At 38.8% G+C, this 14,474-nt stretch overlaps 1 protein-coding gene across 8 annotated transcripts in view; it reads right to left on the reverse strand.

Moving 5' to 3' along the window:
* Window positions 1–4,927: 4,927 nt before the first annotated feature.
* The window catches only part of MON2 (MON2 homolog, regulator of endosome-to-Golgi trafficking), a 112,165-nt gene continuing 102,618 nt past the window's right edge, over window positions 4,928–14,474 (reverse strand). For 6 of the 8 annotated variants that reach the window (XM_054506948.2, XM_045873064.3, XM_045873062.3 and 3 more), the window contains one exon: window positions 4,928–14,199. In XM_054506948.2, the coding sequence (XP_054362923.1) occupies window positions 14,036–14,199 (164 nt within the window). In that variant the 3' untranslated portion in view covers window positions 4,928–14,035. The remainder of the gene's footprint in view (window positions 14,200–14,474) is intronic. The other 2 variants (XR_008505959.1, XR_008505960.2) reach the window with 2 other exon arrangements.

The raw sequence follows: 14,474 nt of genomic DNA on the forward strand, positions 1-14,474 counted from the left end.
TGTTCTATGTGCCAAATAAATATCGAAAATACCAAAATTGTAAGTTGTACTTTTGATAAGGCAAATTCATCTTGTAGGAAACTGTCAAGTCAAAATGTTCAATAGGTAACTTTCTCTGGTGTGCCCAGGAATATAAAAGTGAAAGGCCGATAGTGTTTTTTTAAATCGGAGATTATAGCATTAATATAAGTACTAAAAGTAAGTTGGCTGGGAGCAGTATCTTCTCTTGTAATTTAGCAAACAAGAATAACATATGGAAGGAAGTACCCTCGTATCCAACAACTCAAAAATGTTCCTATTATGTGGGCAATATATAGTTTTGGATGAAATTTACTTTTAAAATAAAGGATAAACTACGACGACTGTAACTGTATAGTTTCCTATATGCTGATCTATTTTAAAGTTCAACAAATCACCAACAGAATTTGTAATACTTTGGTGTACAGATTAACAACTGTTGATCCTCTATAAAATGGTAAACAGTGTAGAGGGAAAGATGACGACCGCTGCTGGGTGAGGACTGGCTTGGCTGTTTGAATGAAGTGTCTTGGAAAATGAAAAGTATCACAGTGCAATTAGAATTTTATTATTAGTTTCTCCATAAATCAAGGTTTGACATAGCACGTTGGCACTTAATAAAAGTCCTGTTACACTGTTCTTTGATACCAAGAAAATCAAGCTCAACGAACCAACATTCAAGTATTTTCTGCATTTTAAGATTCAATGTAAGGTTCTTTACTGTTCTTCCCAGCGAGGCAGCTCCATCCAGATGAGATCAGATTAAGGTCATCTCTCAAAGCTAAACCAAACCAAATCAAGGTACACTTATTAGATCACTTTTAACTTACACAACTATCAAACTCCTATTGAAGGGAAAAGGATATAGTTGGTCTAAATTTTTTTTCTCCTTATATGACCCTTTTTTCTTAAAGAATTGCCTTTTTTCCCAATTAAGCATCAAAAATTAAACAAGTTTTGTGATTACATTATGTTCAAAGCTGATTCTGAAAAATCAAAACCAGTATTTTAAGGAAAGTACTAAAATTTACTCAGTGAAATTAAAATTTTAAAAATTATCTTTTCCACCCAACTTCAGGGTACTTAAAATATCAAGTAATTTCACGAGTTATCCAAGTTACATTTTCTTTATATATACTGTGCTCCTATTTTGAATAGTTGTACTTCACATGAAATGGGCATTATTAAATTTTAAACCCTAAGTATCCAGAAACCATCCTTTTAATTCCTACTGAGATCCTTTCCGCCCATAGTAAAATGCAACGACATAAACTAAAAAGTATGAGAGTCAGAAAAACCAAAGAAAACCCAACTAAACAAAACCCCACACCAGCAAAATTGTAGCCCCCATTGTTAAACTAAAAGGATAAAAAAAAAAAAAAAAAAAAGCCACGGCACACTGTAGGAAAAATTTATTTGTCTCACACGTTAAAAAAAAATCTCAGCAGTACACATAACTATAAATTCAATCTTCTCAAAGAGTTGCAAAGTTTAAAGAGAAACTTTTAATTGCTTTAGGCTTACATTTTTAATACTCTTAAGTTTACTAAGAGAATAGATCAAAAAACCAGATTCAAAATGTTAAGGCACAAACTTTGTAATAACGGGTCTACTATTCGGCCCCCAGTGCCAGTTCTGCCCAATAGCGCAGCCCACTCCACTCCGACCTACAGTTCAAGAATGAAGTAAAATAGGTGAACACTAAATTTTCGCACCAACTGCTACAAGAAGCATTAGAAAAACAAATGAGGGTGGAAAAGTTACGCTAACCTCTTACACGATTTCACTCCTTCCTTCTGAAGAGCGAATCGAAGGCTGAGCTCTCGCCCCAGCTCTAAAACACGCGCCCGTCCGCCCCACTCCCCGCAACTCCTTCCTCCCTCCAGGAACACGCAGAACTAACGGTTTCCGCGGCGGCCGCGCGCCGGGGCTCCCGGGCGATCCCCGCGCCCCGGAAAACAAAGGGGATTCCCAGCCATTGTCCTCCGCGGCGCTGAGCATCACCAGCACTAGCAAGGCAGTAGCTTGCGCAGTTATCTCCACAGCGGGCAATGTCACAACCCGACCAACAGCACAAACTACTACCTCAGCCAGGGCCATGGTGTCGGGGAGGCAGCGGACCAAGCCGAGCGCGAGCGAAGCGGCCGCGGCTCTCCTCCGTCCTTCCTCCGCCGCGACGTCGGGCCGGCGCCCCGACCCTTCCCCGCCGCGCCGCGCCCGAAAACCCCGCCCAGCGCCGCGCCGCTCGGCCGCCGCGGGCGCGCCCCGACAGCGCCGGCGACCAGAGGCAGAGGCGGCGCCGGGCCGCGCGTCCTCTCCGTGCCCGGCCGCTCTGCTGAAAGAAGAGGTGCGGAGGGGTCCTGGCGGGGGCAGCCGCTTCCTCCACTGTCCCGCGGGGAGCGCGTCCCCTGGGCCACTCGAAGCAGGAAATGGGCGGCAAAGGCGCAGCCAGACGCCAGCGCAGTCAGGACGGCCCCGGAGGCAGCGAGTCGCGCGCCCGCTCCCTGCCCGACGCCCGCCAGGAGCTCCGGACCGTCCCCGCCGCGCTCCTGCCACGTCTCCCGGGCTGCGCCGCCCGCGGCCCTCCCCGCCCCGAGCCCGCGGTGGGGGCTGGGCGGAGGCCGGGCCAGGCGCCTGGGCCCCTGGGCCCCCGCCGCCGCCACGCTCCCTGCACCCGGCGTGGGGCCGGCTCTCCGCTCGGGCGAGCGCCCCGGGCGCTTCCTGCAGAGGACACCCGCTCCGGCGCCGCGATAAGAAACCAAGTCACAGCCCGGAAGTCCCGAGGCCACCCGTTCCCCAGCACCCTTCGGGGAAATCCCGTACACCTCGGCGGGAGGCGAGAATAAAACAAAAGCCCCGTAACACTGAAACCGAGCCGGGCGGCGGGTTGGGTGGCAGCGGCGGGAGCTCGGCGCGCGCAGGGACACACGGGCCGTCTCGCGCTCCGCCGCTCCTGTGCGTCCGGACGAACCATAGAGATCACTTAAGGAGGCTCGCGCGCTGCTCCCCACCACGTGACCGCCCCGCCAGGCCGCCGCCCCCCCGCGCCGCCATCTTACATCCGGGACAGGCGGCGTCCCGTTTCCCCGCCTTGGCAAGTTTCGACGTGTCACTAGGATAATCAGCCCCCAAAAGGGGGACCCCAATTCCACGTCACCAAGGTGCTGCGGCTATGAGCGTGCCCCCCGGTGAGCTTAACGGGGCAAACTGGAGCCCCTAACTTCTCCCGGTCTTTGCCCGCAAAGGAAATGGCGGCACTTACCGCCGTCTAAGTGGACACGTTGTACTCTGGCCAAGGTTCAAAGTTTCCGGCACCTCCTTTCCTATCCCGCAAGGACACGGCCATTTGCACTCCACCCTGCGGGTGCCCACTGTGCTACATTTCGCAGAAAACCGGCGGGAGGGCCGCTGCACAGCTCGCTTTAACGCGCAGGCTCCTGGGACTTCTGGGTGGGTGGGTGTTTTGTTTTGTTTTGTTTTGTTTTGTTTAAAGGCCAAGTTTAGAAGAAGGCCTCCTGCCGTGATCCTTATTTGCTGTTGGTCCAGGCAAGTTACTTTTTGCCTCACATACTGAGATTTCTGTAAGTTAACAAATCATCTTGAAGCAAGCAGAGTTTGCCCGATGTAATACAGAACGTCCAGCTAAATTCGAATTTCAGGTAAACGAATAATTTTTAGTGTTTGTACTTAAAAATTATTTGGAATTCAAATTCAGCTGGGCGTCCTATATTTTTATCTGTTAAATCTGGTAACCCTGTTGGTCATCACGCTGATGCAAATACAGACTACACATAACAAAAGTAAGGAATGGAGGAATTGAGAGGACTGTTCAGACGTGGGACTGACTTCTGCGCAGTTTGATCCTTTAATGGTGGCAACAGGTCTAAGGTCCAGACTCTAAAATACCTAACAGTGCATAAGGGACATTCGTGTATAATTTCTTTTTGAAAGAGTAAGATCCCCGCCCCTTAAAACCACAGTATAATTTTGAATAAAAGATTCTCACGACCAAGAGTCTCATTGACTCTTTGTTTATCAAAGATTACATAACACTGTCTTTTCGTTTCTATTCTCTATGAGTGATGGGACACAATTTCACGAGCAAGTTTTCAAATTACTACAAACCTTGCCTGATGTAATTCGAAATAAATAACATTTGTGTGTAATATGCAGTTTCAGAAAATAGAATAAACTTGACTATCCACTAACAGACCTCAAAATTATGCTTACTGTAAGCATTTTAAAGCAACTACTAAAGGTAGTTTGCCTGGGATGTCACTGAAATATTTCCAATTAATAAAATTTCTGTACTTCTGTATTTTATGTGTGCATTTCTGTATTTTCATGTATTTGTTTTTGTGTGCATATAGAACACATTTGAAATTAAATGCTTTACTTGACAAAAGCAGAAATTTGACTATGCATCAAATGATGCTTACCAGGGCGCCTGGGTGGCTCAGTTGGTTAAGCGACTGCCTTCGGCTCAGGTCATGATCCTGGAGTCCCGGGATCGAGTCCCGCATCGGGCTCCCTGCTCAGCAGGGAGTCTGCTTCTCCCTCTGACCCTCCCCCCTCTCATGCTCTCTCTATCTCATTCTCTCTCTCAAATAAATAAATAAAATCTTTTTAAAAAAATGATGCTTACCAGAAAGTCTGCAGAAATTTTACTAATAGTTTCATTATGATTCTTACCGCCCTGTCCTGATAAACAGGTGATGCCATGGCATCACCCTCCACTTTTCTCCAGTTCACAGTGGACCCCATTATCCTGCATTCATAGCAAATGTCATCTGTCATAATAGCACAGATTTTCAAATTCAAGTTTTCAGTTGTTTGGTCTACAGTATACAGATACAGTAGAGCAATAAAATTTCCAACTAAATTTAGTCACTATACTAAATTCAGCTGCTCCCAATTCCTTTCCACAATTAAACTGTTTTTGACAGTGCTGACACCAATGTACTCCTCATCCACACATGGCGTACTCTTATCAACAATCTTTAATCCAGCCATAATACACAGAATCATATGCTTTCCCAGTGTGACTGGGAAAGCCTCAGCTTCTCAATCCTTCATCATGACCACACAGCAGGAAAATTGCATACAGCTTCTACCTCAGCTTTCCCTGCTCTGTATTCCTTCAACTGCTTACAACTACAAGTTTATCTTCCTTAGTTTCATAATTTACTCCCCAAAATAATCACTCCAAGCTCCTGCCATCTGAAATCTAGTCTGCTTGGATCTCAAAAGAATTTCATCAATGGGCCTCAGTCCCTTATAGTCAACCTTGTTTCACACACACTGAAATGTACCTCATATTTCACAGTACTCCTTGCTTACATTATTTGTTTTTACCTGAGATATCCTCCAAGATCCTTTGGACCCATGTAAAAACCTACCTACCCATCAGGGCCCATTGAAAATCCTACCTCTACCATCAGGCTATTTCTTTTTTTTTAAATTGATTTTCCTTCTGAATACTAGCAGTAAGAATACCCTAAGCCACAGAAGACTAGGCCATACTACTTTGTGATCCCATAGATCTCTGTACTTTCTATCACAGTACTTTGTACACTTGTTAAAGATCTGTATTTCCTTCAAAACTAAATTACATGAGGACAGAGACTAACCGAATGCCTAACAAGGGAAACTAAAACATCAAGGACAGGAGTACTTTATACATAGTTTTGTATTTTTTCATGTATGTAGCTATAAGCACCTAAGAGCTCCCAGTGACTTTATGCATATAGAAAGGACAGTTATGAGCATACAGTAGTCTTAATTAATACACAGTGGTTGTCCAATAAAAGGCAAAAAAGCGGTCTTGTGAGAAGGCATAGGTTTTGTGCTCATGTCTTGTGTATCAGAGTGTATTTTATTTACGTAACATCAACCTAGGTGCCAGGGACAGTGCTTTATAACACTATTTAAATCCTAATAAACAACTCATGAGTTAAACACTACTATTAAATCCAATTTACAGATGAGAAAACCAAAACAGATTAATTAACTTGCCCGAGGTGACACAGAGCTGGGATTTGAACTTAGGAAATCTGACCCCAGACTCTGGGCCCTTCATCACTATGCTACTGCTTATAATATAACCTCTTATAAGAAACTACAAATCAGTAAGATGTTTTAAACTGTCCTGGACCAATAATAAAAACCCAGCACAGCTCTGGAGGTCATAGCCATTAGACAAATCTTGTTTCACAGTATTGGAAGTTCTTTGTTATGTCCCAGTGCCTATTCATAGAAATAACTGTCTAAAACGTATTTTAAATTTATTTTAGTAAGGCTTGAATTTTAATGGAGAAAATTTTTTGAAGATGTGAAACTAGCATGTTGTAGTGGAAAAAAAAAAACTGCTTTTGAAGCAAGACATGCTTGTGCACAGACTGTGTGACTCTAGGCAAGTCACTTCAGCCTTTAAGCCCTGATTTCCTCCTCTGTAAAATGCGTATAATATATAAAACCTTCTTTGTAGGACTGCTATGAGGATTAAAAGGAATAATATAGGAAAAGCTCTGGCTGACACATTCTAGGTACTCCAGAAATGATTACTAAAATGAGAAATTAGAAAACTTATTATAACTACACTTAACTGCTATAAATACTAGGTAGGCATTTTTCAGTATACTATACACTTATTACACAATTCATGTTCTCAAAAAAGAAATTTTAAAACAAACTGTTTTTCTTTGAGAAGTAGAGGGGTGGTCTGACATTGCTATAGACAGGCCATCTCAGTATCAGCCTCACTAAATTAAAAATAAATAGGAATGCTTATAAAACAAAATAAATGATTAAAAGGGTCTAATCCACACGAGGATTGTTTTTTTACTTGACCTAGAATTTTTACATAAAGTTCTAAATCTACTTTCTTTCCAAACAGCTGAGAAATACTTCATAATGTTCTTCTGATTGAATATTCTTTTAATTTTTATTTTACATATTAATAGTTTCAACAAAGCTCTCAAAACACATCCCTATTATTCCATTTTATAAAAGTTTTTCCAATTTGACCATATATAAACCATCCTAAACATATTTGAATCATTACTTATGAAGTCTTTAACCAGAGCCAATTATGTGGGGTGTCTCTAATGTGTTGAACCTAATGGGGATGAGAAAGTAAACACAAAGTATATTAAAGAAGAAAATGAATCATATATCAGATCTGAAAGTAAATTGTCAAAGTAGTTATGATTTTAAGTTACACTGAGAAAACTAGTAGTGCTGGAACATAATTAAAAACCTAGAATCGTGCTGAGTGGTAACTGTAAAGCAAATTAAAAATCTATGTAATCACAGCTATAACTATGCAGTTTTTGTGAAAAATCTATCCTAGGCCACAAAGAAAACTTGGGTTTGAGGCCAAAAGACTTTCATGATTATAATATATAACTGATACATCTCAACAACATAAAAATTGTAAGGAGAAAGTGTAACAACAGCAGTATTACTTTCAAGAACTGTGTTGGGAGCTAAAAAAGAATCTCACAAAATTAGATAAATATATCCAGTCTGACATAAACACCATATGGTAACTGCCTAAGAGACAGGAGTTCTATGTTATGTGTTAAAATTATGACACAGAGGTAGTAAAAGATGGAAAGCAAATGCAATTTGCACAGTTGGGTCTGAAGCCTAATATTCTATTTTATTTTTCTAGATAAAAAGAATAAGATTGCAATGTTATAGCCTTGGAATTTTTCTTCCATCTAGTAAAACTTCATAGAAAGAAGGAGTTGTTATTATATTGTAATAGTTTCTCAAATAATGGCACAGTTTAGCAGATCTTCCCTGGTTGCATTCCTTACTGAATGTTAGTTTAAAATAAAATTTAATGTAACTACATTTGCAGCAAGTGAAATGGCCTCAGAATTCAAAGGTAAAAAAATTACTTTTTTTCTTAACTGAGGGGCTAGATTCAATCCTATAGTGTAATTAGGAACGTTTCAACTGACCTCTGTGTCACTGTAAGCACTAAGCACAGGGATACCAAATACACTCTAGAAAGACTTGGAGATAAGTACTGTAGCTCTTCTCCAAAGAATACTGTTTGCAACAGAAAATTAGAAACAGCTGAAATATATGGGCAATATGCTGCCTCAAATCCTTCTGAAAATAGGCAGTATAAGTATTATAAATAATATTTAGATAACATAAAGCTAATAATTCAAAGCATTTGCCTCTAAAAACAAAGAAAACCCCCCTCCAAAAAAAAGATAAAATAATTTTCAAAACCTCATTTAAACAGATTTTAAAGACTCTCAGAAAAGTGGTATAAATCTCTATCCATATAACAGAAAAGACATGATTGTTCCAAGTTGAGCTGCTGAATTCATCATATTTATAGCCATCCCATTTGTGAGCATCCTGGCTGCTGAATCCTGTGGTTTCAGAAAGATAGCAGAAGCTACAGTCATTACTTGAACTTGTTCAGCTATTTTGAAATGGCAGGGGGACTTCACCTTGGCAAAAAAGTAATAGTGGCCAAAGCAGAAGGTACTTCCAGAATCTCACTTAATAAAAAGGCAGTTGGCAGTGGTCCTACCACTAACAGCTCTGCTTCTTTTGAACAAAGTAAAGGTGAAACTAAAGGAAGAGCTGGAACAGAAGAGGCAGAAAATAAAAGGAATGAAAAGGAGAAAAAACTAGCGGAAGTATAAAAAAGATGATAAGGTAAACAGAATTTTTTTTTTAAAGATTTTATTTATTTATTTGACAGATAGAGAGAGAGCACAAGTAGGCAGAGTGGCAGGCAGAGGGAGAGGGAGAAGCAGGCTCTCCGCTGAGCAGGGAGCCGGATGCGGGGCTTGATCCCAGGACCCCAGGATCATGACCTGAGCCGAAGGCAGCCGCTTAACCGACTGAGCCACCCAGGTGCCCCAACCAGAATTTTTTTTAAAAGGAGGGAAGGCAAAGGAAAGAAAGGATGCAGGAAAAAAAAGGAGAAAAACATACAGTCAAAGTTCTTAAGATAGAGTAATAAATTTATCAAAAACTTGAACAGTTAACCTAACAATGTCATTAGAAAATCATATCTAAATCCAAACTATGTGTTTTCTCCAAAGAATTAGTAATTCATTAATTATCATCTCTGTTTTAGAGATTAAATAATAGAGGCTTTGAAAAGTTCACATGCCTAAAGTTATGATTTACTGGGGTTTTTTTGTTGTTGTTATTGTTTTTTATTTTTAAGTAAATTCTATGCCCAACATGGGGCTCAAACTCAGATCAAGAGTTGCATGCTCTACTGACTGAGCCAGCCAGGTACCCCTTACACATGCCTAAGGTTAAAGAAGAGGGAGAGCCTGGGCTCCTCACTGCCTCACAACAAGTCAAGATTCCTGTGTTTATATTCTCAAGAGGACTCACTGTGAGCGCCTTTAAAGAGGACCAACACTGGGCCACCTGGGTGGCTCAGCTGGCAGCTGACTATTGATTCCAGCTCAGGCTGTGGTCTCAAGGTTGTGGGATCAAGCCCTATATGTCAGGCTCCCCGCTCAGTGAGGAATCTACTTGAGATTCTCTCTCTCCCTCTCTGTCTGCCCCCACTCACACATGCTCTCTCTCTCTCTAAATGGATAAATAAAAATCTTTAAAGAGAGCCAACAGTGCTAATGTCAAAATTAAGTGCTAGATTTATAAGAGATTGGTATTTACCTAACTGAAATAGTTTTTAAACAAATCAAGATAACAAAGACATTATACCCTTCTTTCCCAATCTATAAAAACTTTTCAAACTGAAAGCACTACTCTACTTGCCAGATACAAAAAATTTAATTCAAGTGATACTGATATTAAAAACTATTTCCCATAATACAAAAGTCCCCATAATCCATACCCCATGTGCTATGAACGCCTGTTATCATCAATAGTAATTTAAAAAACAACCAAAAAAACAAAATCCACTCTAATATACACCCAAGCAACACTAAGCACAAAAAAATGTGGTAATTTATACAAGATCAGCATATCTGCCATAATGCCAAACCTAATCTGTAGAAATAAAAAAACATTAATTCACAATATTCTTGGCCTGGACATTAATTCTGTGGCTTCTAAATCTCCAATATTAAATTATATAGCAATCACAGGTAGGCAGTTTCCTGAAAGTATTCTGCTGGACTGCACAGACTCCACCTATAGTAGTCTCTTGAGGATTTGGCTGCCCATCTGAATTATTCTACATTTGGGAAGACTATATTATATTGGATCATTATATAATAACTAAACTGTTCTTCAGTAACACGAGTGTAATAATGACAACCTAATTAATACTTTTGAGTGGTTTTCTACACTATGCTGTTTCACCCTTTCTTTTTTTTTTTTAAGTAATCTCTACATGCAAACTCACAATCCCAAGAGTCAGAGTCGAATGCTCTACTGATTGAGCCAGCCAGGTAGCCCACACCCTCAGTTTTGTTGTTTTTTTTTTTAAGATTTTATTTATTTATTTGACAGAGAGAGACACAGTGAGAGAGGGAACACAAGCAGGGGGAGTGGGAGAGGGAGAAGAAGGCTTCCTGCGGAGCAGGGAGCCTAATGCGGGGCTCGATCCCAGGACCCTGGGATCATGACCTGAGCCAAAGACAGATGCTTAACTACTGAGCCACCCAGGCGCTCCCTCCGCCCACCCCCCACCACACCCTCAGTTTCTTAACTGACCTTTTGGCTTGCTTTATGGTTACCTGGGACTAGTGGTACCAAATTGTGACAATGAGCAAAATATGGTTACAGTGAGAAAAGACAACCTAGTTGTTATTGGCTTTTTATAGAGTTAATGTAAAATGAGTGTTATTCTTCAGAATAAAATATATGTGTAAATTGTTCATCTCTTCTTTCTGGTGCTAAATATAACTTAAGGAATAAAGCAAGAGTTGAATTAATACTTATATAGGGGGAAAACAGGCAATAAACAACATAGCTGGGGCACCTGCGTAGCTCAGTCTGATAAGCATCTCTTGATTTCCACTCGGGTTATGATCTCAGGGTCCTGAAAAGGAGCATGCCCAGCGCAGAGCCTGCTTAAGATTCTCTCCCTCTGCCCCTTCTCACCCCTCCTCACCCCTCCTCACATGCTCTCTCTAAAAAACTGAAAATAAATAAAATAAATAAAAACGCTTTAAAAAAACAACACAGCTGTTAATATCATAAAATTAAAAATGAAAGCAAGTAAAAAGTGGTTTTCTCTAAGCCAGATTTTTATGCATTTTCTTTTTCTTCTGGCCCCTACAGGCTCCTAATAAATAAATGCTACTCACAAATGTATACAGTAAAATTAACAAAACTTTAACACTAGTTATAAAGAAATACTAAATGAGACACTAAAAAATCACCTATTTTTTTTTCCTTTTTGGCAGTGGTAGCATTATAGGAAAATAAAAAGCTATTCAAGTTGAAAATTAGTTTGTTTCTTTTATAATGGAAAAAGGTCAGGAAAGGATTATAATCCAACATTGGAATAAACCTGTTGTCTGGTAATCTTATGTAAGATAGGCACTGTCAATGACAAAAAATGATCACGTGAGGCTTAAAACTCATTGTATTTATAATATGCATTCCAGAGAACATTATTACTAATGGTTCAAGGACTAGTCACAGTCTCAGTTGTGCTGTAAAGTGATCTTAGCCTTGGGAACTCCCTTTTCTATAATCTCTTAGCATCTAGTAATCTTTCACAGCTCAGTGCTCCTAGTCACTAGAGAACCCACTTCATACTAACAAAACAAGGGCACTGTGTTAACCTCCCCAGGGATCAGGATATTTTAGAAAATGCAGCCTAAGAGGAATGTTTGACTCAAGGGAATGAATTGCTGGTAGTGACTCCTGGGGGTGGCAGGAAATATTCTGGGAGAAAAAACCTGTAAAATTATATCACCAAGGGGGCAGTCCACTTTGCTTGTCACTAAGACTGGCACTGATTACCATATTATATGGTATTAACACATTTATGCTTTGATCTGTAGGGAATGGTCCTGATATTGAAAGCTAATATGATATTAGCTAAAGCTATTCAATTTATATAAATGTATGCTATATACCTTTGATTCATGTTTAACTTTCACTGAAGAATAATTTTTATGATTGCAATTGATCTATTATTTCTCAAGAATAAACATTTTCACTTCATGTAAATTCATGGCAATATTTTTAACATGTTACTTAAATGGCATACTACCCTTGTTATTCTATTTCATTAGTCTATCAGTGATATTCAGATTTTTCTAATCCTCAATTTAACATATCCAAATATAGGAAATAAACTAAATACACAGCTTGATTTTTTTTTTTTTTTTTACAACTTTAAGGAAAATGCTGAAGATAGAATCTAGGAAATGCCATATTTTACCCTAATTTTAGGTGAAATTATAAAACAGAAATTCATTAATTCAGATAAATAAAAATAATATCCCCTCCAAAAAAGACCTTACCATGTTTACAGATAATAGTGCAAATTAAATACTTACAAAATTACAATAGCCTCAAAATTGTATCTCATCTATTACTCAATTCTAATATCTTCTAGTTTTATAATTATTTGAGTGGCTGAAATGTATAAATTCTATTAACATCAAAGGCCTTCCAGCACACTAACATAATACTGAAACCATTATGATTTCTTAATCATTGTTTTAAACATCTTTGCATCTTCACGTTTACGAAAATTTAAGAAAAATATGATAATATAATAATCCATTAAATAAAAAATACAGTAAGCTAAATTAGTTTTTTAAGAAACAAGTTAATGTACTCAAGAGCATTTTTCTTCTTCACTAAGAGAGGAAAGTGAAACAAAATTAGCAATTTACTCCATGACAGAAAGTTTACTGTACTTCTAAATTTTTCACTATCTCCAAAAATACACTTCTCATTGTTTTAGAATACACACACATTTTATATTTATGGGTTAGCATAGTTATTTTTCTTCTTGAGAAGACATTACAAAATGAAACACTAAAATGAACAAAACTTCACAGGCAAAATTTGGAAATCTGGAATCATCTTGCCTGGGTCATAATTCAAAGACAGTGATAAATGCTTAGTCAGTGGGGGGAAAAAAATCAGTAGAAATATAATATGAAAAGTCTTTAAAATTCAGACACCAAATATAAAAACAGACAGATTTATGTGAAAGCTGGGAAAGATATTTAAAGAAATGAGGTATGATGGATTCAGAGCGCTACAATATATCCCAATGTATTTAGTTAATAACTTATACTTCAAAGTTGCAAAATCAGCAAATCATAAACTATTTGCTGCTGTGTTCACATGACCTTTCTGGTCAGATGTTTAATAGTCACTGGTAAATACATTTAAAATAAGCACTGAGATAACTGCATGATCATATGGTGAGCATACCTGCTGCTTAAGAAGGCAAATTATAAGTAAAAATGTAAGCAAACAATTTTGTATTAATAATAAATACAGCTTCAAGCATTTAACATTATCAATATTTTAAAAATTTAAACAATAAATGCAACTATTTTATACAGAACTGTACCATTTATTATACACACAAGTTTATCAGTTCCCTTTGTTTACAAAGGCTGGTTATAGATAATATGGAATGTTACAGTACCATCTTGCATAAAATTTTAGTACAATTTTATACTTGAAAAAGGGTGCAAAAACACCAGCCTAATAAATCTGACTGAATGAAATATCTTTTCTTTCTTTTTAAAAAGTACATCGTTAACACATACACCACAAACTGTACATAAGCTCACTTTTAAATCACCAGTTGAAGATAAAGTAGCAGGTATGATGTAGTATTAACTCTCCATCAGCTTAACTTACTAAAGGCTTCCACTGCTACTCATTCAGGAGCCTTTGTTGACATGTAAGCTTGTAAAATGAATTATTGAACTCAGGTAAGTGTAATTTAAAGGAGGCCAACACCAGCTGCCAAGAATTGTTTGTAGTAAGAAATGTCCTTCTCATAGAAGACTCACTGAGGATCAAACATTCTTGAGATAGCTTTCTTCTTTAAAATTATTGTAGCTGGTCAAGATTCTCCATTTTGAACTTTGGATGCTGGTGGTTGCATGAAATCCTTAAAAGGAACTAGTGCCTCTTTAAGTGCAGAGCAGACTTCTGCAGATGAGCAGGTGATGCATTCTACTAAAGTTGGGTATAAAGCAATCACTTGTGCCCAGGTATTTCCATCAACTGTAATTAAAAAGTATAAAATCTCAAAAATGTGTGGGTTTAAATAGCAGAGATTATGCAATTAACATAAACAATCCTCTAAATACAAGGCAAAGAAAAATATCCCCAAATATGGAGATTCCACAAGCCTGTACCCTTTTTTTATTTTTAAATCTTTGGAAGATTTCCCACAATATTTAATAAGATATAAGGGAAAAACATATGGTCAGTGTGCAGAGCCATCAATACCAAGAAATTCGATAAAGTCCATTTTAAATGATAATTTAAATTTGTGA

This window comes from Mirounga angustirostris, unplaced genomic scaffold, assembly GCF_029215605.1.
Source record: "Mirounga angustirostris isolate CCGP_5_RB_7025 unplaced genomic scaffold, mMirAng1.0.hap1 SCAF_5, whole genome shotgun sequence".
Lineage (NCBI taxonomy): Eukaryota > Metazoa > Chordata > Mammalia > Carnivora > Phocidae > Mirounga > Mirounga angustirostris.